The 12845-nt window shown below is 36.5% G+C and overlaps 1 protein-coding gene across 1 annotated transcript; it reads left to right on the forward strand.

Moving 5' to 3' along the window:
• The first annotated feature begins 170 nt into the window (after positions 1-170).
• Positions 171-12150, forward strand: rab3da (RAB3D, member RAS oncogene family, a). The gene is made up of 5 exons (XM_039686185.2): positions 171-308; positions 3166-3402; positions 9077-9195; positions 9352-9476; positions 11816-12150. The coding sequence occupies exons 2-5, from the start codon at positions 3166-3168 to the stop codon at positions 12001-12003; spliced, it is 669 nt and encodes a 222-aa protein (XP_039542119.2). The 5' UTR covers positions 171-308; the 3' UTR covers positions 12004-12150.
• Positions 12151-12845: the final 695 nt, after the last annotated feature.

The following is a 12845-nucleotide window of genomic DNA, read 5'->3' on the forward strand; positions in this document are numbered from 1 at the left end:
GCTCGCCAGGGCCACTAGCTGATCTGGGAACAGCCATCGCCCTTTCGACGACGAGCCATCAGCACAAACAAACAAAAACTGGTCGACAGCCAGGTCTCTGCAGACATCAAGCTTCTGGCTTTGCAACGCCCCTCTGAAGGGAAGGGAAGACTCGGTTTTAAACCCGATAAGGCGAGTGAGTGAGTGGACCATTTCCAGTGTGTTTTGCTGGAAAAGTGAAACTGGATGTCCGAAACCAGCTGAGGAAACAAACGCGCAACATCAACTTTATAGAGTGAAATAAACACCTCCAAGAAGAGACAAATAAGGTTAGTCACCATATTATGTTTGTGCCCGAAGGATATGCATTTTTCTTTTATCGTTTACAGTAGTGAGATATGTGTAGATGTCCATATGGGAGCATGACTGGAACCGTTTCAAATATCTCTAGCTGCTATTCATTCAAATATCTCTATTTCATTTTCAACCGCAGAATTGAGTTATTGATGACATGACCATATTCATATTTTCTGAGTGTGTTAGCTGATGTTGTGTTTGACAGATCTGTAACGTTAGATTTCATAGTTTGGGGTGTGTGATGATGCTGTTTGTGTCAGATCTAATCTAACTTGTCATTTAATCTCAGCCTACATGCGCGAAAAGGCTTTCACGACATTTTATTTCAAATTGCAGTGGCACAACAGCATTGTGTTCATTCATGTGTGTAAGGTGTGTCATATCCTGGTATGGTAACTCCCTCTTCAGGTAATTTAACGTTACAGGTGTTAATGTGATCACCTCTTACTCATATGCTTGAGCAGGATGTTAACTCGTTTTTCTTATTATAAGGAAATGGGTGTTTATGGGAATAATTTAGGGTGAATTCAAGTTGATGGGGACACTTTTCCCAAATCATCTCAATGACAAAAAGTGTCCAAAATCCAAATCATCCTGAATTCAATTCACTGCATGTCATTATTTACTAATCCTTATGTTCAAAAACTCTATGGTGTTGTTTTTGTCTGTGGAACAAAAAATGTTAACGTGTTTCTGTCTGTCAGGCTCAAAAGGGGCCATAAAAGACCATAAAATACTATAAAACTAATCCTTAGGATTTATTAATTTATATTCAAGTCTCCTGAAGTGATATAACAAAGTTTTCTGTGACAAAGAAGCTGAAATTTAAGTAGTTACTCACATAAATTCTTAAGTCATAATACCAGTTTGTTGCTTACTAGGTAAAACTAAATTGAAAACCGTTTTTGTTAATTGAAATGAAGCTAAAATAAAATATAAAAATGATATAGGCCTAATATAAAAATATAAAAAACTTAAAATTAACTATGTGTTATGTGTAAGCTGAAGTACTAAAATGACTAACAAGGAATAAATCTAAATGATAAATGTCAATGTAAATCTAAATTAAAGCTAAATCGGACAAAAAAAAATACTGAGCAAAATAACAGGTGATTCAAATCACTATCATCACCCATTATCACAGGATAACACAATAATGATAGAATCTGTATTTTCGGGTGAACTCTTTCCCCCATCTTATTATGTGCTTCCCACTTTAAGCACTGGTTTCTGTGCAGAATAAATTGTGCTGAGCTGGTCTTTGCTGTAATGGCTCTGAATCAAGGAAAGATCCTCACTCAGCATGTCTGATGCGCAAAAAAAGAAAGAGAGAGATAGATGACAGTGCAAGAAGAATACTTACATGTCAGAGTATCAATGAAGCTTTAGATAATGGTACACTGATTTTTGCCCTGATTTTAACTAGCCAACAGTTTTGTGGAAATTGTGATGAATGACCAAATTCAGGGGCAAATCAGCACTGGGTGAGTACTGGAATTAGCATTAAGCTAGTACAACCATTGTTTTGCTGCATCCGAAATCATATACTATATAGCATGTGAAAAACAGTATGCCAACAGAGTAGTATGTCCAAATACATTGTATTCGAAAAACAGTAAATAGTCCCCGGATGACGTAGGCTAACTGATGCCTACGTCAGGTCACATGATTATGCTAACATGGAAGATGTAGTTTGGGTCCTCCCTAAAAGCAATCCCATTGGTTTAAACTGCTTTTAATAGGTACTCTCTTAAGCGCCTGATTACAATTCCTCCAAAATCATGTTATGATAAATGCTGTTTCAACGACATTATAACAGCCATTTATGTCTCTGTTAGTTAGCTTATATACTAGCATAGCATACAAATGAGTGATTAGCCTGATAGCTTAGTTTATATACACACATTTGCACCATATAGTCTTAATCATCTTTAATGTAATTTTTAAGTTTAATTAAGGGTTAAATGTCCAAATATTTCAGTTATAAATAAAACAAGCAAATGATGTTCAGTTATTCACTTGATAGGCTGTTATTATTATTTATTAATTAACAGTTAGTCAAGTGTAAAAAATTATGTTCAATTGGATTTATTATGCACTAATGTGTTTCCGTACGCATTATATATTAAGCTATGCGGATTTAAAATTAATATCATGCATACTTAATTAGGATAGTCATTAACTGGTGGTTTGGGGAGACCTGATTTAAAGGGAGGAACGGCTAGTTTCGTCTTCTCTATGACATCACTCACGTCGACAGCAAACAACGATTGGTCGGTAAGAAATGTGTTGTCTGACATGTTTCTTGCCCACGATCGCATAATCTGACACAGTGACTATTTTAATTTTAAGGTGATCCGCTAACCTAGCTAGTTCTTTTTATTGTTGGCATTTTAATCCGATTTAAATGTTGTGAGAAGAAAAATAAAAAAACTTTTAGATATCGATCTGCATATGCAATGGACATCAAAACGCCTCTATATTTAAGAAGCACATACAAAAGACCTGAACTAATCGAAGAGAGCGAAGGGGCGTCGTCCATTTTTTAATTTTTTTTTTAGTCTATGATTTTAACAGGAATAAATCCAGTCGCGCATGAGACCTCCTGACTCACGTTGTGATTTTTCATTATTTCCTGTGTCACTTCACTTCTTGGTTGTGAGTTTGAAGACCAAGACAGCCAGCATAATTGAGCAAAAGTGTCACAGCATTCTCAGGGCCCAACATATGAAGGTGGTTTTCTGGAGGGTTAGACAACTGACATTTATTATGATGACATACCTTGTCTCTCTGAGTTTTGACTTTTTGACTTTTCCTCCGCCCCCCTAGATGGCGTCGGCCAACGATACCCGTAATCAGACGCAGGTGCAGAAGGATGTGGCCGATCAGAATTTTGACTACATGTTCAAGCTCCTCATCATTGGCAACAGCAGTGTTGGAAAAACTAGTTTTCTGTTCCGTTTCGCTGACGACTCCTTCACCTCTGCGTTCGTCAGCACGGTCGGCATCGACTTCAAAGTCAAAACGGTTTACCGTAACGAGAAGCGAGTCAAACTGCAGATATGGGTGAGTGTGTAGCCTATATTTGTTCATTCAAAGTCAAGACAAAAAGTGGTGTGCATATTTTGAATTAGTTTTTTTCTTTAATGGTATATTATTGTGAACTATTTTAGATGTACCTGCCCCTTTAAATGACATATAAAAACAAAACAGACTGTTGCTGGATGCTTTAAACGTTAATCTGATATTTTTTTCTCTCTATAAGTGTGCAGTTTTTGGTCAGAATAAGCTTGGAAGTATACCAGACTTCAATAGAGTGCATTAGTATCGCCATCTTTTTAGTGCCATTGATGGGCAGACTTTTTCCCATAGGAGTTATGGTTACAGAAAAAGGCCAGTAGATGGCGATGTCACTTTGTAAAGAAACACTATAGACTGATCATGTAATTCACCGTTTTTTTTTTGACAAATTTGTGTTTTTGTAGTTGGTATCCACAATGGTATCGTTTTCAAAAACTTGCACTTTGAATCCCGTTTTCAAAAGTTAGCATTTTCAGGCTCCGAAAACGTCGTTGTTGTGAAATTAACGGCCAAAACGCATAAGAAGTTTTTAGTTGTAACGGTATAATGTATTAGGCCAGGAAAACCTGGGGTACTAAAGGCCCGTTCACACCAAGGACGATAACTATAAATATATCGTTCTACAAATAGTTTTCTCAATATTAAAGAATAGCAGCGTTCGATATAACGATAACGGAACAGTTAGTCATCACTTTCAGAACGATTTTATCCAGCTGATAAACGATAAAAACACAGCCAACACGGGTAGATGGTCCTCACTGCAGAACTCGAAATCCAAGGGGAGGATTTGGATCCAGATCCAACTCCTCCCACCTTACATATACCTAAACCTACCCGTCTCCACCCCCTGATCCCTAACCCCACCCCTAATCCTACCTATCTCCGCCCCCTAACCCCACCCATAATCCTACCTATCTCCGCCCCTAACCCCACTCCTTAACTCTACCCATCGCCGTCCCCTAACCCCACCCCTAACCCTACCAATTCTCCACCCCTTATATCTGAACTCCGCCTCCTGGATCTTGTGTACTGCAATGAGGTGCTCTCTCATTGCATTTCTCTGCAGAATTATTGGTATTTTAGTTTTTCACCAGCAAATCCCGCCATTATACATGATTATTAAAAAGCCCGGCCGATAAATGATTTTGAAGGCCGATACCGATACAAATATTTGTTGGTTTTAAAATCCGATATGAAATATTCATTTATCGGGCATTATAACTGCCGATACTGATAGTTTGGAAAATGCCTAATATCGGCCGATAATATCGGCCTGCCGATAAATCGGTCTGGCTTTAATGATTATTTTAACAATAGGTTGAAAATGTATACCATCAATTAACATATAGCTTACAGTACGACTGTCTTTAAAGGTATTTTAAGTTATCGATAAAAATAAATCCCCCTAGGGATTTTTTTTTTTTTTTCCGAAACCCGACTGTTGCGCTTTAGTCTGACTATGTCTTTAGTGCAATGCTTTTAGTTGCCAGAGTTTAAATGCATTCAGTTTCTTGCACAGGTATATTGGAAGAATAATGTCAGTGCTTTATTATCTGTTATTATTAATATTTACAGTTTAATCCAGAAATGAAAGACTTGTTATTGCCAAAGTCAAATGTGGTGAAAAGAGGATCCACTAACCATGTGTCAGTATGACTTGGTAATACTTTGATCAAGATAATTTAGGTGGTTAGTGTGTGTGAATGTTACAAACATCCAGACCAACCCAAACCAGATGGCCACATCATTTGATGCATTATTTGTGGGACACACACACCGGCCTAAATCCATTTCGAGGGAACCTTTACAAAATAAAAGCCATAAAATCAAATTGGTTGTGCTTTTTGACCGTCCAGACCCGCTTCCATCCGCCTTCTGCACTGAATCACTAACTGAATCAATACTGAGACAGGACGTTGGCCCAGTGCTGCCAAATAATGTTTTATGGTCTGGTGTGTGTTTTTGTGGCTGCATAAGTGTTTTAAGTCTGTTTGTTAAATTTTTTGTAAAAATTCCTTTGTTTTGAAACAGTCATTTTAGATGTTATTGTTGTTGTTCGGCAGTTCATAGCCACAGCCGTCCTCGACAGAGGAAGCGACAGTACTTTCTGTTGGTGAAAGGAAGTGGGTGAGAACGTTTAAGAGGTGTTGAGTAGCATTTTCCCAGAATGCACTTGTTTGCTGATAATAGAACAACTCAGCTCTGATCTGAAATTCACTAGAATAGAGTGTAATGTAGTAACTTGATTTTTACATTACATGTGCAAAACGTAGCTAGGATTGTGGGTAAGTTGTTACTAGGTTGCTAGGATTTTCTAGGTAGTTGCTAGGGGGTTGCTTGCTAGCCCAAGTCAGATGATATTCTCCCTCCTCAGGAATTAATTAAATATTTTATAATACGGCAAGTGAAAATTGTAAAAGCCAAGGAAAATGATGTCATGTGAAGCCTGATGCAGAGCTGATGGCACAGTCCCAATTGTTGAATCATATTGCTTTTATCATGCATTAGACCAGAGGTTCTCAACTGGTTTTGCTTCAGGACGCACATTTTACATTGGATATCAAGTGCCGACCCAATTTGCTACCAACAGCATTTACCGTACAAAAGTTTATTGAAATGCATTTGCATTGCATTGCATAAAAATGTGATTATCTGAGAATTTATACAGTCTCGACGCCAGTTCAGCAGCCAATCAATCGCTTCTTACTATCTACTCACACATTTGTTGGCCCCTCCTCCTCCCCAGCACCACCTGTCTCGATCTGCTGCAGGCTCTCTTTTGTCTTGCCATAGCACATTTTACTATAAAAAAAGTCTTTGTACTAGTTTTGGTTGCAGATCTAGTCTGCCAAAATCAAATCTATTTACATTTCTCATTCATAAAATGTGTGTAACAAACTACTCCGATGGTTATCTTAAATAGTTTTCTTCTCCCTTTATTTTAATTATTAACTATATTGATTATATGGTTAGTTGCATTGTGTTATTTACATTTAGCATTGCATTTTTCCCCGGCAGTACTTATAGAGAACCACTACATTAAACCTGTTTAAAGACCATCTCTGTCGCCAAGATCCCAGAACGCAGTCCGAGCCTTGTGGTGTGTATATGTGTGTGTGTGTTTGTGTGTGTGTGGTGTATTTAGTGGGTGCGGAGGAGCAACATTAAGTGTTTGGAAATGTTTAGTTAATAATCAGTCATGTTATATTGACTATATTACTATAGCAGTGAGTATTTGTATTGTTGTATCTCCATACATATATTTAGTAGACTTTCAGTTACAATTTAGACTATAACTTCACAACTACATCTCAACTAACTCTCATTAGAGTGTTTGTGAACTGTTGGTTTAGGATTAGTAAGTTGACTTATAGTCAGTAGAATGTCTATTGGGGGGCATCAAAATAAAGTGTTATATGGAGATATTAAGCAGTCAGTACTAATACTCAAAGTTGACAACATGACAGGTAGCTACTTATAGTTAGTAGAATGTTTAAAGTGGATTACCGAAATAAATTATCCATTTAATGGCCAAAATAAATCATTCTTTTTTTATTTATGAACTTCAGGATACAGTTCAAAGTTCAAGTCAAGACCGCTGGGATTGAACAGGACTAAATCTTTATTTTAATACCATATTTCATACACAATGGTAATTCCAAGTGCTTTACACAGAGGAAATTAAAATAATCAAAAGAAATAAGAATAATTAAAACAGTTTAGAATAAAAAAGCAAATAAAATGCAGTACAAACAGGTTAAAAACAAGCGTATTTTCATGCAATGTTAATTGTGTGCTATATAATAGTTTGCCATGAAATTCTATAGTAGTCACCAAAAAAAAAAAAAAAAAACTGGGGATTTGTGCCTTCAGTGATTTTTATTTATTTATTATAAACTCTTGGGACAAATATAAGTGTATCATATATTTGTTGAAAGTACCGTATGCAGTGCGTGTTCTCATTTGCATGTACTCTCTCTCTCTTGTTTACTTTAAGGAGGAGTTCATCATTTAAAGGCAAGGGTGAATGTAATTTGAGACATTTCGCTATGAAGAAGAGCAAATATTACACATCACATAGGGTTAGTCATCACAGTGCTCTGCTGTATTGACACAGTCATGGACATTGAAAAATCATTTCCTGACTTTAAAGGTTGCTTTCGGATCAGAATGAAGCATGTAAGATTGCATAGGCAGAAATGGTTCATTTGTCTTTGTTATAAAGTTAGTCGTCATCGTGTGTGTGTTGTAGTTAGCACGTCTTATCTCTGTTGAAAGAAGGGGCTGAGGCTTTTGTTAAGCTTCCATTAGTTGAGCTCAGTTCTTCCCGTAAAGTACAATACATATATACAGCCCTTTAACAGCTGCCCAAACCAAGAGTTACCATGGGAACCTACATAGGTGAGGTCACAGCATTCTAAATCAAGTCAAGGCTTTTCAGTATCATGGAAACTAATCAAACGTTGCCTAGTTACCAGATTAACATGGCTGTTAACCTCTAAACCCCCCTGAGTCTGTTTCATTTGCATTGCATTTACTTGAATAATTAAGTTTCTTTTTTTTTTACTTGCACTTAGACATGCATTAACAGAAATGATCAAATATTTAAGATATGTTTGCATTAATGGGGTAGTTCACCCAAAAATGAAAGTTATCCCATAATTGACACACCCTCAAGCCTTCATAAGTGTATATGACTATCTTTTCTCAGATAAACACAATCAGAGTTATATTAAACAAATATCTGGGCTCTTTCAAGCTTTATAATGGGAGTGAATAGTAACTGAGATTTTGAATCCCTAAAAAGCACATCCATCCATCATAAAAGTAAGCTTTGCTGCCAATATAAAGTTATCTAACATTTTCAATATCGCTGTGATTTTAAGGCACTTTTTATTTGCCCATTAAGTTTACTAAAGATGTAATTCGAGTAGTTGTGATCCCTCCTTCCTATTAACTATTATTAAACACATAATTTGCTTCATCACTCAAAATTCTTTATATAAGTGTTTTATTAAATATATATATATATATATATCCAATTTTTATTTTGGATGTGATTAATCGCGATTAATCGTTTGACAGCCCTTAATATATATTAGGGCTGTCAAATGATTAATCGTGATTAATCGCATCCAAGATAAAAATTTGTGTGTAAATTATTTATATATAATTTATATTATATATAAATATAAATATTTTATGTATATATTTTTTTTTTCTTAAATATACATGCACGTTTATATGCATATTTAAATGTATACAAAATAATTATAGACCGTGCACCCACATATATTATGTAAACACAAACTTTTATTTTGGATGTGATTAATCGTTTGACAGCCCTAATATATATATATATATATATATATATATATATATGTATGTATGTATGTGTGTGTGTGTGTGTGTCTCTATATGGCTTACACCTTAAAAATGTAGTTGCACATAATTAATGGTGAAATATTTATTAAGTCTTTCAGCACTCTACTGAAATACATTCTTCTAGCGAGAAATAACAGCAACCAACCATGACAGACTCAAAGCATATAAAGCAATAGATGGTTTCTGCAATACACATGGCTTCAGCTATTCAGTGTTTTTGTGTAGAACATGTGTTTAATGGCTATATTTAGGATGCTTGTATGTTGTTTCTCAGGACACAGCAGGGCAGGAGAGGTACCGAACCATAACCACAGCGTATTACAGAGGGGCCATGGGCTTCCTGCTAATGTATGACATCACTAACCTAGACTCCTTCTACGCCGTGCAGGACTGGTGAGTTTACTTTATTTATAGTCTTACACGATGCTAAGGTCCCAGAGTAATAATAATTATATTATTTAATACCAATCTTCTGGGTAGTAACTCAAAGTGAGAGTGATTGAAATGTGCCAGACATTTTATAAGTGTGTGTGTGTGTGTGTGTTTCAGGGCAACTCAGATTAAAACGTACTCGTGGGACAACGCTCAGGTAATTCTGGTGGGGAACAAATGTGATCTGGAGGACGACAGGCTGGTGGCCAGAGAGGACGGGGAAAGACTGGCTAATGAGTTAGGCAAGTTACTGGACAAAAGAAAGCATTAGACACACACATACGAGCCTGTAAATAAAGACTTAAACATGCAAGGGTCTAGAATCGGTAAGCCCCTCCCCTCAAATGCAGATGAGCCAATGACAGTTGAGTGTCAGTTGCAAGGGGCCAGGGCCATAGAGAAACATCCAAAGCTCTCATCGGTTTTATGGTGTTTATGCTACAAAAATGGTAAAACTATGTGCCTAGGGTACTTGTAACACTGATTCCAGATATCCTGAGAGGATGGGTATTCATGTATTGTACTGTGCGTGTGTTCGCCAGAGCGCTTAAAAGTATGATAAGATTTGTTTGTCCGAGATAGTAACAGTAACTAAAAGGGGCGGGGCTTACCGATTAGGTCAATTATGTTTTGTTTGCAATCCCCTCCCAAATGGTGCATGAATTTTACTGGCTGGAAAACAATTTCTAACTTGCTATGCCATTATACATTATTTTTTATATAGCTGTAAATGCTGCTTTTAAAATACGTACCTTTCTTGTCCTTTTGTAGTTCCAGTCCCCATGCACTTCTATTGTATGACATTTAGTTGCATGGATATTCTTCAAAATACATTTTTTTTTTCTCATAAAAAAAAAAATACAAATTTGGAATTAAATGTTAACGTTTTGAAGACGAACCATTTTAAAGCCAAGTTCTCCTTCGGGGGTTTGGCGAGTGTTAATTTTGGACCCTGTGCAGGGCACGTCACCCTCTGAATCGCCTCTGTGCTGCACAGCCTTATTTGGACCGAAGAAAAGACAGGAAGAAATGCTATGAATGATGCAGGCCTTTCAAAGTGTTGCTCAGAGGGTGTATGCTGACATTTATTACTCAATAGATGTTAGATATAATGAGTTATGACATTATGACTATGATAGATTTGATGGAGGATATAAAACACACATACACACACATATGCGCGATTGCTTCATAACTGCAGTCATTTTTATGTTTCTAGCATGGTTTATGTTTGGCAACAGTTTTCTAACCCTAATTGATGGAGAGTGTGAAGCTTTTCATTTCTTAAACAAGCATGTAGGAAGACACATTATGTTCATATTCCAGGATGACAATGTCAAGATTCAACAGGCTCTGATCAGTCGGTTCAGTCCAGATCTTAAATTCGTTGAAAGTCCTCAGGATGTGCTGGAGGAGACTTTACAGAGTGCTGGAGTCTTGCATTGTCAAGACAAGATCTTGACCAAATGTATGCATCTCTTGATGGAAATGATTGTTGTGATATTATGAGGTACATACACTCCATCAATTAGAGTTCGAAGAACTGTTGCCAAACATATAACATGCTAAAAATAATTATCACTGCAATAATGATCCAAACATTGACTCTTAAACATTTGTATTTAAATCCAAACAGCAAAGGCCGGTGTGTATGTATATATATATATATATATATATATTAGAGCCAGACCGATATATCGGCAGGCCGATATTATCGGCCGATATTAGGCATTTTCTAAAATATCGGTATCGGTATAATGGCCGATAAATGAATACACTCTACACCGTCCCTGTTGGCAACACTCGTGTATAACGCGCCACACATCCTACAACCTGCTGATCCAGCCAGAGTCAGGCAGACAGAACCAGTTATGCATTATCATATTATTTTAGTTAAAACTCATAATTAACTACAAATAATTAATGTTAGGGAAATCTGATAATATTTTGTTGCTCGTTTCTGAAATAAAAAAATAATAATAATATCGGCCGATATATCGGAATATCGGATTTTAAAACCAACAAATATTTGTATCGGTATCGGCCTTAAATCCTTTATCGGTCGGGCTCTAATATATATATACATGCAATAAACACATTATACTTCATATATAAACATTGACTTTGTATCACTAGAAGAACTAACAGCTGGATTTGCAGATGTTTGTGAGGTTTGTTGGCATATTGTTTATTAGATATGTCAAAAATTCATATAAAAGCTTATATCTCTCACTATATGGGGTAAAAAAAATATTAAAGCATTTGCGTTTCGTTTATTTTAACTGGTGAAGTCGGTATGAAACTGAATTTTTCTACAGTATTTCATGAAAAAATAAGAATAGTTAATTTTGATTTAATGGTGACTAAACAAACGGCTAATAAAGATGGAGAATTGGAAGCTCCTGTGCGTCTTTCAAAATAAAAGTCCCACGGCCAAACAGAAAACTTAATGCCAAATATCAGCTGGCCACTAATTATATGTGTAGAATTAGTTTAATAAACCATGCAGTTTTATTGAAATCTGATTTTATTTCGTATTTTGTGTATAACTCGAGTTGCTGTCTCTTCTGTTTCTCTGCAGGCTTCCAGTTTTTCGAGGCGAGTGCAAAGGATAACATTAACGTCAAGCAGGTGTTTGAGCGGCTTGTCGACATCATCTGCGACAAAATGAACGAGAGCTTGGACGGAGACCCCAGCATATTAACCAATCACAAAGGCCCAATTCTGCAAGACACGCCCCCTGATGGACAGAGCAGCTGTGGATGTTAATGATCCTCTCTCAACAAACACTCATACTTGAAGGCAAACATTTACACACACATGCACACACTCCCTCTCTCTCTCTCTTACTCACACGTACACCAGAAGAAAAACTCTTTCAAGCCATTATATAGTATGAAATGCCAACCAAGAAGTAAGAATCCAGCATAAGCCCTTTAAAATGAATAATCAACACTTCAGTTACATGAACAGGCCCCTCAGGGATTGAATGAAATGCGGGACGTGTGGCTGCTAATACACTGAACTGTGATGAGAAAAGCTGGGGAAATACTGCATGAAACTGCAGAGCAGGATTTAGAAATTCACATGCCAAAGTTTCAACCGTTTCAAACTACACCCGTGTCTGTTTACATCATGCTCAGAAAAAAAGCATTCGTCCGTCATTGTGAAGTAGCTTTGAAATGTGTATGGATTATTTTAATGGATGCAAGGTTATGTTTTACTTAAATATTTTAGGACTGCTCTGGAAATATCTAGTCAATATGATATTCAAACTTTGTTACTTGTTTCAACTCCGATTATATTTGCCTTGAATGCAATAAATTTGCTTTCGCTGTGGACACTAAACGAGACCCCGAAATTACTAATCACTTGATCCTGTGGCTAAACCTGGATGCTAGTCAGTAAAGGGTCATGCTTAGGTCAGGAAGGTTAACTAAAGTCACACAAATGGTTTAAAATAGGTTACGAAAAGTTAATAATTGTGTGTGTCTATATATTGACACTCACACGCGCTCAAAAAAATTGCAAAATTTAAGCAAATGTACTGTTTAAAAAGCCATTGCTGTCTCACAAAAACATCAGAGACTAAAAAACAATATGGAAAGTTC

This window comes from Pimephales promelas, chromosome 6, assembly GCF_988280905.1.
Source record: "Pimephales promelas chromosome 6, fPimPro1.hap1.1, whole genome shotgun sequence".
NCBI lineage: Eukaryota > Metazoa > Chordata > Actinopteri > Cypriniformes > Leuciscidae > Pimephales > Pimephales promelas.